Source organism: Hydra viridissima, unplaced genomic scaffold (genome assembly GCF_058129835.1).
Source record: "Hydra viridissima isolate aposymbiotic clone 2 unplaced genomic scaffold, HvirCarnegie_v1 scaffold_7, whole genome shotgun sequence".
In the NCBI taxonomy this organism is placed as follows: domain Eukaryota; kingdom Metazoa; phylum Cnidaria; class Hydrozoa; order Anthoathecata; family Hydridae; genus Hydra; species Hydra viridissima.
The window spans coordinates 13,510,377-13,530,388 of NW_028324306.1; the positions used below are offsets into that span (position 1 = coordinate 13,510,377).

The 20,012-nt window shown below is 30.0% G+C and overlaps 2 protein-coding genes and 1 long non-coding RNA gene across 3 annotated transcripts; 1 reads left to right on the plus strand and 2 right to left on the minus strand.

Moving 5' to 3' along the window:
- The first annotated feature begins 4,120 nt into the window (after positions 1-4,120).
- LOC149886213 (uncharacterized) lies at positions 4,121-4,662 on the plus strand. The gene is made up of 2 exons (XM_090094342.1): positions 4,121-4,142; positions 4,229-4,662. The coding sequence occupies exons 1-2, from the start codon at positions 4,121-4,123 to the stop codon at positions 4,660-4,662; spliced, it is 456 nt and encodes a 151-aa protein (XP_089950468.1).
- A 4,496-nt stretch (positions 4,663-9,158) lies between these two features.
- LOC149886214 (uncharacterized) lies at positions 9,159-18,566 on the minus strand. Its single transcript, XM_090093975.1, has 2 exons — positions 17,952-18,566; positions 9,159-11,100 (listed from the first exon to the last, which is right to left on the minus strand). Exons 1-2 carry the CDS (start codon positions 17,974-17,976, stop codon positions 9,398-9,400), a joined length of 1,728 nt encoding a protein of 575 aa, XP_089950101.1. The 5' UTR covers positions 17,977-18,566; the 3' UTR covers positions 9,159-9,397.
- On the minus strand, positions 12,720-17,945 carry LOC149886215 (uncharacterized). Its single transcript, XR_016454472.1, has 2 exons — positions 16,309-17,945; positions 12,720-15,618 (listed from the first exon to the last, which is right to left on the minus strand). It is a non-coding gene; the product is annotated as an uncharacterized LOC149886215 (long non-coding RNA).
- Positions 18,567-20,012: the final 1,446 nt, after the last annotated feature.

The following is a 20,012-nucleotide window of genomic DNA, read 5'->3' on the forward strand; positions in this document are numbered from 1 at the left end:
TGTTATTTGTCCTTATCCGTGTGTCGGGATAATATAGAAAATAATCCGAGCAGAAACTTTCTATATAAAATAACGAATATTAACACTACGCTAGAACTTAGAGAATCAGGCTAGAAACACACAGATAAGTCAGTATTAAAACGAATATTGACACTACGCTAGAACTAAGAGAATCAGGCTAGAATCATACTAAGCAAGAACTTAATCCGATATAAAATGTCAATATTAAAACGATTGTTGAAACTAGGTTAAAACTAAGAGAGTAAGGCTGGAAATACCCTTTAGAGAATCTTAATCTAATCAGAAATTTGAAGTTTAAAACGAGTATTGACACATGTTAAGAACTAAGAACTTAAGGCTAGAAATTCAATTTGCAATAACTTATTCCAAGTAGAAGTCAACATTAAAGCGATTATGGACTCAAGGCTAGAACATATAGATTAATGCTAGCAATACCTTTAGGAAAATCTTAATCTAATCATAAATTTGATAAAGTTGTTAACTTTGATGACTCTGACGTATTAGGTAATATTGATTGAGGAAGGACTGTTTAAAGATCTTGTGCGTGTGCGACATTGGGGCATATAACTTTTTCATCTTCATGAGTCTTTAACTTCTTCATCTGCGTGAACCTTTTGTTTACTCAGGACATCTGTTCGAAAATAATTTTACTAATCCCAATCACAGGGCTCATGCTTTTTCTTCCCTGAGGCGTTCACTGCTCAGTCTTGACCAATCAAAACGCAAAACTATTTCCAAATAAGAGGAAATTAAAAATATGTATATTATCAAATAACATCTAAAGACAGCTTTTGCGTGAATCTTTAAATAAAGTTAAACCGAGCTAATTACTTAGTTTGTATTATGATTCTCTCTACTTATACTGCGCTGCATTAAATTAGTTAAATCCAGAATGTATATATATATATATATATATATATATATATATATATATATATATATATATATATATATCATATATATCTGTGTGTGTGTGTGTGTGTGTGTGTGTGTGTGTGTGTGTGTGTGTGTGTGTGTGTGTGTGTGTGTGTGTGTGTGTGTGTGTGTGTGTGTGTGTGTGTGTGTGTGTGTGTGTGTGTGTGTGTGTGTGTGTGTGTGTGTGTGTGTACTAATATATATATATAAACTAATCAAATTCAGAAAATGTCGTGATTTTAAAAATGCCTGTTTATATATCATATATTAACAGACAGTTTTAAAAATCACCGTATTTTTGGAATTTTCTCTGACTTTAGAAAAATATTGTATGAGGATGCGTTCCAACTTAGTACATTTGGTGGACAAAAGGCAAGGCGATATTGAAACTATAGAACTTGTTAAGATAACTTTATTCTTTGAGAGCAAGGTGGACTATATATTGGTCGCAATTTTTTAATCTGTTGCTTTTCTTATGTAGTGGATTGTCTTAACATTCAGAGATTCTCCTTTTATGCGACAAAGAAACAAAAAGTGATATGCAATCCGAAGAAAGTTTCATATTACATAAGATATAAATATATTTTAAATTACTGTCCACAAATATACAGTTTATCTGTAATGTAAAGGATTGTGGGCAAATGCGAGTGTTCACGTACTCGAAACACATTGCTAAAGTAACGATTAAAGTTTACTCAATATCTCTGATTTATCATAATTATTAATAGACCCACTTTAAACTGATTTATCATAATTAGTAACAGACCCACTTTAAATGGATATGTAAATAACGTATTAAATGTTATATAGATAACAACATGTAATTACTATCGCTACATATAATCTGATGAATATAACGAGACTAATCAACAGTCAATTAGCAAAAACAACATCTTAATAACGTTTCTTGAAATTTGACTGATCCAATAAACCGAGGCAGTTTGCGGATACAAAATAGATGGGCGAACATTTTTCACCATTTGAAGCAGCAACACCTAAAACTATTTAAAATGCTTTGTATATCACACAGGTGGGGGACTTAGACCTTTCTGAACAATTAATTGATCATTTATTTGGTTGTTGACACAGTCAACGATAAAAATTCTCTCTGCTAAAGCTATTTTAAAAAAATGAGGTTGTTTTTGATCGCTCATATTAAAAGGGTTTTGAGCCTTTCTTTAAAAAATCGTCTGAAAGGCCTGACAACACCGAACTTCCAAAGAGTTTGGCAGTAATTCTAATGGACATAGGATTCTTTAACTGCATCTGAAGTTGTTCGTTAAGCTTAATGATTTAAATGTATAGTTTAAAAATTTTCAATTGGAAACTTTAAGTGATTTAAATTCAAAATTTCAAATAATCTACTTTTGTTAAGTGAAGTTTTTTTTCAGAATTTTGAACAGTGAGTCTTACGTCTGTACAGCACTGAAGTGTCAGGGACAAACAGTTTTGTGATAAATAGTTGATTAGAACTATCTTTTGTTGTGAAAAAGTTTTTTTAAATTTTAGTTGCTATGGAAACGGCAAGTATATATTGATCCAAGTTACAGAATGAAATCAGCCAACATAAATGATTAGGGTTGGAAAAAGCTTGATTTTAAACAAGTTGTTCCAAACAACCGAAAGTTTTTCGAAACAAAACAAAAACTTGATATCTTTAACAAAATTATACAACTTTATTAACAAAAAAAAAAAATTTTTAAACTGCCTTATTCCTTCGGGAAAAAAAAAATGTCCACCGTTCGAAGCTTGTAAAAAATTCGCTTTGATTTTTTTTTTTTCGATTTTCCAAGTTCCAATTTTTTTTTTTTTTTTTTTTTTTTGAACATCAAATTAATTTTTTAACAAAAGTTAAATTTTGTTAAAAAAAGTTAAATTTTTAAAAATGTAATAAGACAAAAGTTATGCCAGTGAATTTTGAAATGTGCATTAATCCTACAAACTTTTTTGTGATTTTAAAAAATCTTTTGAAAGCTAAAAGACCAATAGTTTAATAACTGATGTGATAATTTCAAATGAAAGTTTGTAATTAGTAAAATCTTAGTCATTAAAAACTTGTTCAGCAAAAGGTTTATGTAAGGCTAAGTCATTTGAATTTAAGAAAAAATTATGTCTAAGACTAAGTTATATTACGAAAAAAAAATTTTCATTAAAAATCTTCAACATTATTGAATTAATTCGCTGAATGGGTTTTTCTGACCAGACAGGTCTGTTGAAGTTGGCAATACCTTTAACTACAAATTTCATCCTTGACGACCTAAAAGTAAACTTTACAGTTTCTTTGAATTACAATTTTTCCTTCATCCAAAGATATTTTAATCAAAAGAAAAGAGGTAAGTTTAAGAGCAATATCTTCTTAACATCGATGTTTAGTTTTTCTATAGTTTTAGTTTGTTTTTTTTAGTTAAGATATTTTAAAATGTTGAAACAAATTAATTTTAGGGCAGTGAGGTATTAAATTTTTTTTAAGGAACCTCATAACTTCATATCTAAATATGTAAATTATTTTAAATTCAATTTATTTTAAATGACTGGTTTGGAAGTTTTTAGTTCATCATTATTCACTGTTAACGGATAAACCAAATGCAGAAGCCGAATATCTTTGACGATGATTGAGTGTAACTAATGCTCTAAATTCAATGATGATAAAAGTTGTATTTTTATTTCAAATGATTTGGCAAGACAAATCTTGATAGTCCCGACAGTTTAAAAATCGTAAACGAAGTCAATAGAAACTCAATTTAGAAAATTGATTTGTTTATGCTTTTTTTGTTTGTGAATTAGAGAAATAATTGTTTTCAAATTAAGATTTTACTGTCTTTTGAAAAATAAAAAGTTAAATAACTAAACACAATATATAAGCAACATATAAGAAAAGTTTCTTATATGTTGCTTATATAATGTGTTTAGTTCACTCGAAGTGTTTACTCGAAGTGTTACTCGAAGTGTTTAGTTTAACGAAGTTATATTCAGTGAGCAAAAAAATTAATCATGCAGCCAATAGAAATTAATAAAAATGCATTTTTCTAAAAAAGTATAAACTTTTTTGAAAAACTAATTTCACTTAAAGATAGCGCTTAAAAAATACATTAAAAATCATGTTTGAAAAAAAAAATTTGAATTTGTTATATTTAAAAAAATAAAGAACTAACTTTATTGAAAATTCCTGACAAAAAAATTAATCATGCAACAAGAAAATTCGAATGGTAAGTATCAAAAAATATATTATATTTAATTATATTATTTACTTATATTAGTTTAAACTATATATTTACATTAATAAACTTTCCAGCAATGACCAGCATTGAAAATATAAAATCTAAAAGAAGCTACACATCTCATTCGATCGGACTTCGTGCACGAATAATTGCGTTATGGCAAGATGGCCAAAGCCAAAGATCAATAGCTAAAACGCTATGTATATCGCCTGCAACCGTTCAATCCATCGAGGAAAAGTTTAAAAAAGTTGGAAACCTCGAAAATCAACCTGGAAGAGGACGCAAACGAAAGACTATGGCGCGTCAAGATCGATCTTTGATCAAAAGATTCGAAATTAATCCAAGATCTTCAACAATAGCAGCAGCAAAAGAGTTGGAGGAGAGTTTTGGATTGTCTCTCACACCCCAAACAATTAGAAATTGCTTGCATGAAGCGAATTTACATGGACGAACACCACGCAACAAGCCGTATATAAGCCCAATCAATAGAAAGAAGCGACTCGAATGAGCAAAAAAGTACGTGGATAAGCCACAAGAGTTCTGGGACTCAGTCATTTGGTCTGACGAGTCAAAATTCAATTTAATTGGCTCTGATGGATCTGTAAAGATATAGAGGAAGCCAGGAGAAGAGCTTCAATTGAAGTGTTTGAATGCCACAGTTAAACACGGTGGTGGTAATATTATGGTCTGGGGAGGTATGGCACCGAGCGGAGTTGGGAAATTGGCGTTTATTGATCAGAGAATGGATCAATATTTTCATAAATCAATTCTGCAAGATAGTTTAAGTTCATCTGCAGAAATTGTCGGGTTGAAAGATAATTTTATCTTTCAACACGACAATGATCCTAAACATACGGCTCGTTCGGTCGTTGAATATTTAAAAGTTTCAGGGTTCAAAATGCTCGAATGGGTTGCTCAATCACCAGACTTAAACCCAATCGAGCATCTTTGGGCTCACGTCGAGAAAAAATTAAAAGATCGGCGAATTTTGAAGAAAGCCGATCTGAAAAACTTAATTTCGAGTTTTTGGTCGGAAATTGGGTCAGATATTACCAGAAACTTGGTAAATTCAATGCGTAGACGTTGTTTAGTCGTCATTCAATTAAATGGTGAACCTACCCGTTATTAATTTTATATTAATTTTCTTTATTTTTAATTTAATTTAATTTTTTATATCATGCATGTTTAATCTTTTTGCTTTAGTTTTTTGATTTTTTATTTCTTTTGTAATTTTTCGTAACTTATATTATTATTTTGTAATTTTTTAGTTCCTTTTTCGATAAATTTATATATAAATTTTAATTATTTAATATAAAAATTATAAATTTTAACTTAGTTTAGTTTAAATTCAGTTTTAAAAAGTTTTTACTATGGTGCATGATTACTTTTTTTGCTCACTGTATATGACACCCTGTAAATAAAATTTCGGACAAACTTTAATTGCATTTAATATATATATACGTTTATATATTATGTATTTGCATATATTATATATTTTATGCATATATTATATATTTACGTTTATCGAAGTAAAGCCGCAGCGTTTTAAAGATATAAACAACAACACTTAGTAAAAGAGCAACAAACACAATAATTGTACAAACAACTTTTAAAAGTATAAACTAATTAGTTAGAAAGTTTTTTTCTTTTTTTTTAAATCTAAGCAAGCTAAAAATCATTTGGCAATTCAACAAAGTCACATAAATGTATTTCTCAAACTTTCTTTCGTTTCCTGTAACTAAATATGGTACATTCTGTTGTAGTCAAAGAAAATTAGTTTTTATATATTTATTAATATTTTTATATACTTTGATTGTATACTTCAGCGGTTAAATAATAATAAAAATATAAAAAACCGTCATAAAAGCAGTTTTTGCTCACACAAATTTATACAATTTACAGAGACATCAATTGATTTTCCTTTAATTAACTTTTACCACTTTTTTGTATTTTGCATTTATATTAACCATTGAAAATTTAATGAACTATTAAAAGATGATGAATTAGATTGTCTCATTTTCTACGAAACTAAATGATACGAAAGTCTTACTTCTGTACAGAACTGAAGTATCAGGGACAAACAGTTTTGTGATAAATAGTTGATTAGAACTATCTTTTGCTGTGAAAAAACAAACTTATTTATTTAAAAAATGTTACCAAATCTCTTCGAATATGATTGCCTCAATCGCAGTTAGAGCTCGATTTGTGCACCCAGACCTTGAATAAGGCAATCATATTGGGTTGGACTAGATGTACCAGCTATTATTTCACCTGCATATTGTACCTTCATATATTTCTAAATATTTGGCATGAATTGTATAAGCTGTGTCAAGCGTGAAAGAGTCTTCTTATTCAGAAGTAAATTTCACTGAAAATTATTTATTGTTTTGTCAATCAAAAAGGAGCTTGAAAAAAAAAAGTGGTTGTCTCCACTAAATACTTCGCAGATTGTTTGTATCTGTTACAACTAGCGTTTTTAGTTATAGAATCTGTTAAACCCTTGTTCTATCAGGTAAACAAGTCGTGCTGAGTGAAAGTCTGGAGCTGAAGCCATGTTAAGGAGTATCTTCAAACAGGTGTTATGAAGTGCAGTAAAGTAGGGTAGACCGGGGCACGTTGGCCCGCTTTTTTTTCTTTGATTCCTAACTTTTTCGAATTTCGTGTTTTATTTTGTTTCTTTATGAGAGAAGGTTGCTAAAACTATATAAAATAAAAAAATCTTTTATTAAAAGCTTAAATAAACTTGTGAAAATTTTTTAAATGCTTTATTTAAGATGATGTTCCTTGGGCCAATGTGCCCCTTACTTGGGGTAAGTTGGCCCATGGGTTGGGACAAATCGGCCCTAAAAATTTACTTACCGTTATCACATTCTTACATAAATTTACATATTCTCTACATAGTATGAGATTCTAACAATATTATTAAATACCTAATTAACTTATTTGGCTTAATTCTTATCTAATGTTTTGAAACTGGCTAAAAAGTCTCAATCAGATTAGCGTTTTAATAAAAACATTCTATCACTTGCATTTCGTTCTATCACAAACAATTGAATATGAATTAAAAAATGTGCATTCGTAAACGGGATACATTAGCCTACATGGCCAACGTGCCTCGTTTGTGCTGGGTCGACCTGCCCCATCGCCATGTTTAGAGTAAACTCTTTGAAGATTCTATAGAAAGCCCTTTTGAAAAATCTTTTGAAGATTCTATAGAAAGCCCTTTTGAAAACTCCTTTGAAGACTCCATAGAAAGCCCTTTTGAAGACTCTTTTGAAGAGGTTGGTAGCTTATATTTTAACTAACTCATTTTCACAAAGTAATTTTCTGATAAAATAATTAAAAATCTGACAAATACTATTAACAAAAACTTTCTTTTAAAAAACATTTTGTTCAAAAACGTACCAACCGTTTTGCAATATTTGTTTAATAAGAAAAAGTTTTCAATCTCTCAAGAAATATGTCAGTAAATATTCGTTTGACTAGGCCACTGGTTAAAAAAAAACAAATATCGTTTTTTAAATTCTCTTTAAAATCCCCATAGGGAACTTTAATAGGTTTCTAATTCAGATAAGATCTGAAATTGTGTGAAGATTCGGAAGATAACCCTAAAGAAAGGTGTTAAGCTTCAATTATCTACACTAAATGTGTTAATTTAGTATAATAAAAAGTTTAATGAACTAGTATAAACACTCATAGTTTAAACTACAGTAAAACTATGTTTTTATCAACCTTTCAACGAAAGCAATATTTATTATTTTTAAAAAGAGAAAGGGTTATAACTTGATTAATCTTTTTAATAGCAACTAAACTATTTTTAAGCGAGTAAAAGTTTTTTAATCTTTTTAATTCACAGGTTACTTTTATCAAAAAATATATTGTGAAAAAGTTCTTCAAAGCTTTATTTATTGTAAATCGGCACATCTGCAATAGTATTAAAATGGTAAACATTAATTTGTATTTTAAGGAAAGAGCTTGAAAGCATCAGGGCAGGTCTAAGTTCATGTTAAACTATTTACAAATTTTGGCTTCAGTGATCGTGTATTGTAAGTAAGGGTCTTTTTGTTCAAGGGAAGTTTTGATTAATATTTTAGACCGAAGAATGCTGGCTTTAAGAGGCAAAAGAATAAGTATATTTTGCATTGATTTCAGCATAAGGCAATACAAATATCAGCGAATGTTTCATGTAACAGCAAGATAAAGCCTGTGATTTCAGCACTCTAGGTATAGTAAATCATCGGAAACAAGACGTTCTCACCAAAGCGAAAATAGTTTATTTGTAGAAAAATGCAAGAGTGGTTTTGATATTGACTACCAGAAACGGTGTTCAACTTCAAAACCAACCTTCCATTTTCAATTTTAATCTAGATTTTGAAAATATTCTGTCGTCGTCTGATAAAAAAAAATACTACAATAATGCTTGGGTCCCCCATTTCTCAAATGTGAATCGAATAAACAAAGGCTAGATTTAACTTCATTTGAAAGACTTAACTACCATCAATCACTTTCTCATTGTTTTAAAGCGGCGATAATGAAACGTTTTCCATCCCTCTACTTCTAGCAAACGTCAATTTTAAATGGTCTTAATATTAAACAGTTGAAAGATTTTCTTACTAAAATAGAACTTAACAGTTAAATTTTAGAAAATAAACCTCTACGTACTATAAAGCTCTAAACTTCAATGTGAATTATCTCGAAATGATGCTGAAGTACGAAAACCACATTAATGCATAAAAACATCCATCAAGTGTACAAATATCGAGAGAAGTTGACGATATTTAAAAATCAAGAATAGTCGACAGTTTCGCACTTTGATTGGGTTGAGTCAATTATATTTTAAAATCGATTTTAAGTCTAAAACCTGGGAATCACCGGCTCAATAAGTTTGAAAGGAAAATGTGTTAATTAATTAGTACTCACCTGGTTTTGCTTCTCAACTTGTTCTCTTGAGTGCTGACATTAGAAAAACACTTTTCTCCTTAAATCTACGTAAAATAACGCAAATTTTTGTATAAAGGAGTTTTTCTTAAAAAAAAAAAATTGCCTTTAAGTTACAATAAACTCAGTCTCGTTGTTGCTTACATTTACGAAGTTTAGTTGGCTCAATCAAGTTCATTTAAATTGTTTAGAAAATAAAGTTTTCATCGCACTAATCCATAGTTTTCTGATATTTAGTTTAACCAAAAAGCATTTGCATAGTTCTTATCACTTGAAATGATATCAAACAAGAACTTAAAAAAATTTTAAAATCGAAAAAAGCTTGCAATATTTTCAACCTCGTTTCCAGCCCAATCAGCAATGTTTACAATATTTTCAACCACGTTTACAACATCATCAACAAATTGTCTTCCGTCCTTAATTGTACGTGCTTTCAATCTTATTGCTTCTTCATAAATGGCATTTGGGAGTTCTTCATCAAATTTGGCAACCTCAGTTTTTAACTTATCTACAATAAATTTTATTTTTTCATACACAATTTCACTGTTAAACTCTTCAGTAAGAACGGCTGATTTAATTTCCGTAACAAAATTCGAAATCCTTTCTTGGACGTTCTTTATTTCTGTTGTGTCTTTAAGCGAACTTAAGACGATTTCATTAAAAATAATGTCTATATTTAAAAACAGAAACTTTAGATTAAAAAAATCTGAATAATTTTTTTCAAGCAACTTTGATAAAATTCTATCAAAATAGGTAAACTTCTGAACCATATCCTCTACAAAAACGATGACATCATTTACATTTGATGGTATGTATTCTTCAATGTTGTCTATTATCCATTCAGTTTTCTTTATAACCTTTTTTTTCACTTCTAGATCTATGGTCTCAATAACATTTATTTTGTTCATGAAATAATATGGTAGACAGTTGCTTTCAAAAGCTCTCTGCATCTGAACAAACAAATAAACGAGAGCTGTTTTAAGTGCTTCAGATGTTTCCTTCCACATTTCATCATGCGGAGGAAAATCTTCTGCGGTTTTTAACATAATGTTTTTTCCAATAAAAGATGAAAGTTGCGTTGCGCTAATAGATTTCAGCCATTTGTAAAACATCGCCTTAAAGATGAAGTAAACTAACTTTTGCTGTGGATTATACATAGAAATCAGCTTGCGTTCAACATCCGAAAATGAATACTTCCAATCGAGAGTTTCCGTATTACCTTTTTCAGCCGCAGAAGGTTTTGCAATGATATGACATGTCTGCGTGAGTTCATCAATGGTACGGACATCGGGCCAGTTTCTTTTTCTTTCTTTCCATTCCGAAGCAACATCAGGCCACCAATAAATTTGAATAAAGTTGACTATGTCAATGGAAAGTTTAAGAAAGTTTTTGTTTTTAATTTGGACTGTATATTCGTAACCAACTGATGCATTTGTTACTTTCTCAGCTTTTGTAAGAGATATATTAGAAATTTTTTCATCAAAAATTGCTGCAAAAATTATTTCAAATGCTTTTCGATTCTCTTGGAGCTTAGTCCTTTTTAGTAAAAAAGTTTTAACATTGTGTGGTTTAGCATAACCTTCTGCACTTACCGTTTTTAAATAATCATCCAGATGTGCTTTTGAAACTCCCAAATCGACATTATTTTTACACCTTAAAATCTCAGGATGGATGCAAACATTCACATAGCCAAATTTGTCTGGGATGTCTTCAACGTAGTTTTTGAGTTCAGTGGGAATCTCTAGGAGACAAAATTCTACATCAATCTCAAGTTCCCTGTTTAATCCATCGTCAAACTCATTACTGGGTTTAAAAACACGAGCGCATGCAGAACCCTCAGAAGTACTTCCTGCTATCCCTATAATTTTTGATGCATTTGCTTGGTTTTCAGAGAACCATGTTTTACGAAATGATAATATCGACTTAATTAACGAGTATCCTGTGTCGCAAATCTGCTCGTCAAGTTTTTTCAGTTTTTTGAACTTCTCAATATTTTCGTCGTAGGAATCTATAATACAAATAAAAACCAGCAATTAAAAACAGTAAGGACACTATTGATCTTACCAAAGTTGCAAAAACCTTTCGTCAAAAGTGTCGTTGTTTTAACAATTTCAGGAATAAATATGACCTTTTAAAGTCGTATTTTCCGTATGAAAATGTCGGAAGAAAAGAGACAAGGTGTGGTCAAAAGAATATTAACGGGTAGAACAGTTAGATTGAAACTAAAGTTCAGTTTTGTTTTGCCATGCTTTGAAATCACACGGACCAATTCGAAAAATTAAATCACGAATTAATTGCTTAGTAATGTAATTTAAAAATTGGATATAAAAATGTATTTTAATTTTCAAGAATTAAAGAGTTTAAAGAAAAACATTAAAATAAGTAACACGGCGATAGAAAATGTCTATTTTTGTCAGATTTGGCATGCACACATTATCCCACAAAATTTTTTTTTTTGGTTAGATAAAAATATCAAATCTGTAGCAGTGACAGAAACCAACCAAATCTTCCTAATGCAAAAGCAGTATAAAACATTTGATGATGCTTGCTTCAGTAATTGTTGAGGGAGGATAGACGGTTCAAATTGAAAGGCAGTTGATGCTGGGGATTATAGCTGGTAAACGAATTTGAAGTTTTTTATGCGACAATATGAAAAGAATCATAGAAAAATTAAGCATACTTGTTCATATTTATATACTAACTATATTAGGCAAATTGAAAATTAACAATCAGTTAATAGCTAATAGTCATCTCAATTTTCAAAGCAAAACAGGTGTGATTGTTTTAAAAAAAAAAGAACCTAAAAGTTGTCTCAGTCCACCTGTTTCACCCCTAATTTGCATTTTTCTTTCGTTTGCACAAATAAACTAAACTTATGCTCCGCATTATACAAACATAATCACACTAAACTAAAGTAAACGTTTATAAAAGCTCGTCAATGATGATGTTTGCCAAAAATAGCAATTTGGTTAATAACTTACAAATGTAAGGAGTTACTTTATTTAACAGAGTAGAGACCCAAATTACTTTTACACATTTGCCGTTTATTAGGAATATTGTTCAGGCTAGTACTATAAAACTATGAAAGACGAGAACCAATGACCTCATGAAATAATAGAGCTTTGGCTTGAAACAGTTTTACAACATTATTAGAATGAAAATGATTTGCTATTAAGAAACTTTTAAAATGATAAAAGAAGTATTAGTCAGTAGAGACTAGGTCTTGGGAATATGGGGGATTATAAAGAAGTTCAAACACACTATATCTTGGATTTACCACAATTATTTTTACAGAGTGTGGTCAAGCATCATCATGTAATAATATGTCAATCTATTGACCGATTTTTGGGGCTGCTTTGTCGTTTAAAACAGTTGGTGGCTTTGTAATTAAGGCAATATCAATGAGCCAGGTTTCATGAAACCAATATAAATCACGCCAATGCACAATAAGTCAAAATAACAAAAAAAAAAGGAAATAAAAATCCCCCCAAAACACTCAGTTGCTTGGAACAAACGAATCGAACTGCGTTGTTATAAATAACATCAAAAGCCGAGATATTGTTGTTTTTTGCTAATGTTCAAAGAGTCACCTTATTTTGCCTCTTTTCCATAGACTTTCTATTTTCCTTTTCTTTATTACAAAACATTAGCAAAAATTGCTCGCTTAAATGTCACTCTTGCAAGGTTGATATGAATAAAAACAGTCTAACATTTTATTTAAAGGCTTAATTTTATTTTCTGCTAACTAAAAAGGACATTTTAACTCTGCATTTTGATTTTAATTGCTACTCCTGAAGCTATGGATATAAAATTTTTTTTTTACTTTAATCATGAGTTCAACAATAAAAAATTAGATTTAACTTGATAGCAGATTCCACTTGTTTGCATGGTACTTTTTAGACATTTCCATAGATAAATGCCTGAAAGCGCCTTATTTAAAAAAAAACACATTTTTAAAAAAGTTAAGTGTGAGGTTTCATTTAGCCTGATAAGCAATATAGATCAATCTTTGAAAAAACTCAAATATTAAAAACATTGCTTGATTTGACAGCACACAGCTAGGTTAAAACATTTAAACTAAAAACCTGCGCTCAATCTAGAGAATAATAGTAATTTTGAAAGGTTTAATTCTGACTTTGATAAACTTCGTAGCATACTAGAAAAGTCTAAGTAACTAAACCAAGTTGATGCTCTCTGCTGCTTATTAACACTAGAGCCATTCATATGATTATCGTAATTCTACATTATAGCTGATACTTAATAATGCTGCATATTTCCAATCGCATTCTGGTCAGAAAGCACAAAACAAGCAAGTTAAATATGCTTTCAAATTAAGTCTTTTTTAGAGGCCGCCGATCCATTACTGTTTATCAGATTGTCGGATTGTGCACCAAACTATGTTTTGCTGATCAATTCAAAATATATACGGATTGATTTGAACGAAAAATAATCGGAAAAGAGTTCATTTAAATTTTTTCGCATTATTATTTAGGACGATCTTTCGGATCTGATTTCAGTCTAAAAATTTTTTTCGAATTGGAATCCGAACAGTTACTATTTTTGCAAATTTATACGGATTCAGAATAAGGAATGCTTTTGAAATAGTATTCATTTTTATTGTGAGATTCATTTATGATATTCAAATATACAATGAAACAAATAATTTTCATGTTAAGAAATGAGAAACGATGTCAAAAGCACACTGAAAGTTAATCATTATTCGAAATCACTTCCTGGCCACACAATTTCTTGTATTTTGCTAATTTGCTTTCTTTCATATATATCAACATCTCAACCTTTGAGGTGGAAAGATTGGTTCTTCTAGATATGCATATGTTCCCTGTAGTTGAGAAAACACTTTCAAGTTTTAATGACGCAGCAGGTACACAGTATTTTCTGGCTACCCTTGACATTATTGGGTAAATATACTGGTTTTGTTTCCGGAGTTCAAGTATATTTGTATTTGTTGGAACTGGTTTTGCATTCAAATTTACTCAATTTCGGCTAATACGGCTTTTTCGGTGTTTGTTTTACCTCCAGGATTATTGTAACCTGTACTAAACACTTACTTCCTCAGTTGTTCAGTGAAATCAAAGTTTTCATCATCCTCATCATTCAACATTGAATGGGAAGGAGTGCTTTGGCTAGCCAAAAAATATTTTTTTGATAGTTCTTCCATAGCGTTCTTGACTGCAGTTTTGACTACTTTAAATTTTTCCCCCTAAATAACAAAGCACATGCCCTTAATGTTAGGATCCGTAAAAATGAGCAATAGAGAATTCAATATTCATCATCTCCCCTTCGAATCTTTTGTTTAGATCTTCAATTAAAGTAGTGAGCAAACTCTGATGACACCTCGTTTTTCGGCTTGAACATCTCCCTTTCTAATCTTCCTCTGATGTTGTATAAGCAAATAATTAAGGAACAGATGCTGACATTCTTTTCGCTGCATAACTTCTTGGAGATTCTGAGAAGTCTTTTAAAAGCTGGATGACAGATTGAATATATTCAACTTTATCTTCTGTCGGTAAAAGATCTGTAAAATTACAAACATCAGACACAGTAGGGTTCAGATTCATTAAAGAATGTATCGCCGGTAGAAGATCCACCACAGACTTCTTTTGAAGGAGGTCAGAGTTCATTAAGTTCTGGAGTTACTAAAGTCATTGGGTTGTGAGAGGACTGATTAAAGTGACCTACTAATTTTATTTATTTATGGTTGAGAAGTGATCACTTCGGGAATCTATTAGCATTGACAGCACCACTGACAACTGGATTAAGACGGTGGTCTACACACCAATTTGCACTTTGTACGCCAATTGATTTTCTAACAACTTCTTGGACATTTGCTGCACCGTCAACCGTTATCCAGGTTTTGACTTTCAAACCAACCTCAAGTTTGTTTGATGTATTCATTGAGTTTATTGGTAAAATTGTTTCCAGTATGTTGTTCGGGGAAGGAAGACATTCCCACCAAGAAGCGTTTTAATTAGAACTTTGAATCTATATAGTGGAGCGTAGGGCTCTTGAAAGACAAATTGGTGTGACCAGTGGTCTACATGTCGGATGTGAAAGCCACTCCATCAAGAGTTGACTTATCCGTCATTGAAAATGTTTTTTACTTGCTTCTGAATGAATTTAAATAGGAGAATGTTGTGTTTTGTAGATACATTATTTGCTATAATTGCTCTGAATTGACCGTTGATTGCAGTTTTTATCATCTGGGTGAATGTGTCAGTTTCTACAATAGAAAATAGTCAACTATCCTCAATCACCCCTATAGTAATCAACTCAACTATCCTCAATCACCTCTTTAGTTCTTATTTGATTGATGTCAGTGATTTTCCATTCTGATTTTGGTAGCCTGTATTGTACCTTTCCGTGTCTGAGTATTGGAAGTTCTACAAGTTCCACTTATGTTGTGAATAACGTCTTCAAGATGCAATTAGCGTTTTAATGTCTGTAAGGTTTTAATGTGTGCAGGTGTAAGTGTATGCAGTTGTCAAGTATTAGATAACTTAGGAATCTGTAAAGAAAAAAAAAACAAATATTATGAAAATGAAACAAATGGCTTTTTTTTTTCGAATTAAGTTTGCAAGATTGGATCGGACTATTAATAAGAATTATTTTCCGGATTTAAAATCGGAAAGAACACGGATCGATTTACTTTTATGGTTTACGGACTTTTTACTAAGACTTGCCTCAATATTTCTTTAATATTTGTCTTAACAATACGGTATGCATGCAAACAGTTTCCGAAAAAGAACGAATTGTTTTAAAGTTAATTGAAATTTTTCCGTAATATTTGTCTTGATAAAAAAAATGATATTTTTGAGACATGCATGAAATTTTCAATAAAAGAAGTAATTGTTTAAAGGTTATTTACCTTTAATGTTGAAATGAAAGTAACAATATTTCAAACTAGTGTCTAATTCTGTTTCTATCTTTATTTCAGTTTCTATTTCTATTTTAATTAACTAGAAGAAATGTAACAATTTAAACTCTATCAGACCAATCCACTAATCGTAGAAATCCACAAAGCGAATTAATTCGCTTTGTGGATTTCTACGATTAGTGGATTGGTCTGATAGAGTTTACGATTAGTGGATTGGTCTGATAGAGTCTACGAAGAATTTGATCCTCAAAAAAAAATCCTCGAACACCCAGGTCGAAAGTTTTTTCACTTTTAAATAAAAATAATATAAAAATGGCTTACCGTAACAGATGTTGGTGAGGAATAGTAGACTCGTTGAACGAATTGTTGCAGTTAAAGATTTTCAAATAACTGATTGAAGGACTGATTGAAAATAAAAAAGAAAACCACTATTTCCTTGACGTGCACATTATAAAAATAAAATTTTTTTTGGACCGCACCATTTAATGGTGGTACAACGAAACGCGATTGGTATCATTCGTCGAGCGAAATAAAGTTAAAATGATTTTTAAAAATTTTTCGGATTAATAATTCGAACATCAAAGAGAATTCGAAAAATAAAAATTCTTTACTAGCTCGTTAATTAATTTTATGATTATGATTTATAAAATATTTAACGAAAGGACTTTTTTATTTATAAAATATTTAACGAAAGGATTGACGTTTTACGGATTTTACGAACCAAATCACCAGTGCCAAGTCTTTTTTGATTATAATGATAGCCTTTTAAGCATTTAACTTCAAATGTACCTAAAATAAACTGTTATAAAGTGCAATATATATGAAAAATTAATTATAAATGCGTACTTAAACTAAGGAAAAAGTAAAGAGCAATTAGTGAATAATAAACAAAATGGTAATGCTTATCATTACAGAATGATAAGCAGTACCATTTTCTTCTGGAGTTTTTGAAGCCTTCTTTGACAGTATTCTTCATTATCGAAGTTTTTTTTTCAACAACGAAACATTTTGACAAAATGCATTACATCAAATAATAAAATGTTATGTGAAATAGAAAAAGTGATTTTTTAAGCATGTGAACTTAGCTCAAAACAGCAAGACTTAACTTAAAACACTGTCATTTCACGCCATACACTATGTCACATTTATCTGCTATGGTAAAGGGGTTTTATACGAAAAAGAATGCAGTCGAGAATAAAAAGTCCGAGGTTAGACCTTTTCTATCAGTGTTTGTTGAGGAAATTTTTTGATTTTAAATTTAAAATATTGGAAAACAACCTTTAATATGAGGACGAATGGGGCGACAGTATTTCGAGATATAAGTTTACAAATGTTTGAACAAAACCAATTATGTTAATCCAGCTATTTTTTTTTTATATATACTCTGTGTTAAAAAAGCAACTTAATGCTGTGTAAAAGATTAAAGAAAATATTATTTAATATTTAATAAACTATATTTTAACATACGTTTTTAATCATTAACTTCTTCAATAAAAATCTTATACAGAACAAACTTAATTGAGGGTTAAAAATCAATAAATGTTTATTTGAATCTAAGGAAAACTTTAATAATTCTTAACACTAAATTGTACAAGTCTGAGACTAAGTTCTGTCATGGAAAAATGAAATAATTCGCTGAATAAGTTCTAACCAGATAAGACTTTTCGTTGAAGTTTGCAATATCTTTATTTACAAGTTTCATCCTTGGCAACTTTTAAGTTAACATTGCAGCACGTAGTAAATAATACATCCTTAATCTCACACCATTTATTAAAAAGAAATCATTTCCAATAAACTATATGCGACTCAAAACAGTTTTAGATGTTCTTCAAACATGTTTTATGTAAACCTGCATCGTCAAATGTTTAACTGATTTTAAAAACCAAAGTTAAACAATTCCTATTTTACACAAATAAGTTTAGAAAAGCAGAAAATGAAAAATACATTATTAAGAGAAAAATAACCTTCTGATTGTAAAACTTGTTCCATCTTTTACTATTACCAATTTGATTAGCAAACACTCCGAGGAAATGGAATAGCTTCTAATCTATTCAGATCACCATTTGTATCATCTTTTGTTGCTTCGATCTCAGTTTCGTGTTGAATTTTCTCTTTCGTAGAATTTTATTTTTGCCTAGTACTTTTTGTTTCAACAGAAACACTCCCTTTGTCTTTATTTAGTTTGTGATATTGTTAAGGGAGACTTTCTCGTTTACTCCGACATCATTTATAAATCCGATTACAAAAAGCAATATACTTTTATCAGTGCAATTAAGTCGTAAATTGCAATAGGATAAACATTTTAATGCTATATGCTGCATTACTCTATTATTATTTTAAATTCAATTTGTTTCAAATGAGTGATTTAGTAGTTTTTTCTTTATTCCTTATTATTCGTTGTTAACGTATTAACTAAACGCTGATGCCTAACATTTTCAACGAAATCTGACTATAATTTATGCTGTAGATCTAATGATGATAAAAATAGGATTGTAATTTCGGAATCGTTTCAATAACAAGAAGTGTAAAAAATGTAACATTACTCGAAATTGAAAATTTTTTTTTTTATGTCTTGATCTATTGAGGTAAAAGCGCAGCATTTAAAAGATATGAACAACAACTTAATTAAAAAGCAATAAACACAATAAAAGCTCAAAAAGCCAATTAAAGCTCAAACAGCCATAGAAAGTAAAAACCGATTGGTTGGAAAAGTTATTTAGCTTTTCATTTGCATGCAAAAATTGCTTTGAAGTTTTCTTTAAAGCAAAAGTTAGTTTTAAATTTAAGCAAGATAATTGCCGGAAATCATTTAGCGATGCAACAAAATTATGTTAACATGTTTTAGAACCTTCAGTTATTTTAATGCAACTAAAATTAGAACATTCTTATGTCGCCCGAAAATATTAGTTTCAGCATATTTTTATTAGTATTCGGCTACAACGGTTGTGAATTATCTGACGCAAAACCTATGCAACTTTCTGGGTTATCACTTGATTTTCCTTTTATTAACTTTTAAAATTTACATTTGTATTTTCCTTTGAAATTATTCATTTAGAATTTGTTTGAATTCCTATAATAAGATGATAAATAATTTGTATACAAAACTAGTTAATACGCTGGTCTTACATGTACATAACATAGAAGTATACGGGTTAAAAAGCTTTTTAAAAAACAAGCAACAAGAAGTATTTTTTGTTGTGAAAAATAAACCTATACAATCATAAGTTGTAGCTAATTCTCATCAAATTTGATTAGAGATAATGAGTTACAGTCTGTTTGTAAAACTTGCACCCAAACCGTGAATAAGGCAATATCTGAAATTTTTACATTATTTATAATAGACTGACATAGCATAAGGGAGTTAAGAGTGTTCAAGGTACGCGGGCCCCAGGCTTTTTGGGGCCCCCAATTATCATCATAGCCTTGTTTTTTTTAGTTTACATTCAACGTCCCTGAGATCTATTTCATAGCAAAACAGACGTTAAACTATTCTAATTTAATTACAAATAAGTAAATTACTCACGCTAAATTCTCTTTTACATTTGCTTTTTATTTCTAAACACAGAGTTCCTATTTTAATTTCGCTTGATTTCTGCATATATTTAATTTGAAAATCCGTTTTAAAAAACACCAAAACGAATAAAATATAAATTTCGGTGAACTGATAAGCGTCCCGCTTGAGCGATTAGCTTAAACCTTTTAAGAAAATGAAATCAATGAACCTTATTGATCATTAAATGTGCCTTAATTCATTTTTAAATTATCAACAAAAACAAAAGAAGTTCAATTTTTAAAGACTAATTTTAATAATCTATTATAATTATTTTTTACTTAATCATTATTAAACGATCTTATGTGAATAAAAATATTAAAAATTTGAATAAAAAAAGATTTCAAAAAATGAGACACTTAATTTTACATTAACAAGCTAAGCTTTTACCCTATATGTTCACTGCTTTTGCTATCATTTTTTCCTAAGTAAGTGTTCGTAACGTTACAGACTTACTGTGCCGTTTGATATGTTT

Coding starts and splice junctions, on each gene's coding strand:
- LOC149886213 (XM_090094342.1), top strand. CDS start 4,121: ATGCAACAAGAAAATTCGAATG. Junction 4,143..4,228: donor GCAACAAGAAAATTCGAATG/GTAAGTATCAAA, acceptor TAAACTTTCCAG/CAATGACCAGCATTGAAAAT.
- LOC149886214 (XM_090093975.1), bottom strand. CDS start 17,976: ATGGAACAAGTTTTACAATCAGAAG. Junction 11,101..17,951: donor ACAAGTTTTACAATCAGAAG/GTTATTTTTCTC, acceptor TTTGTATTATAG/ATTCCTACGACGAAAATATT.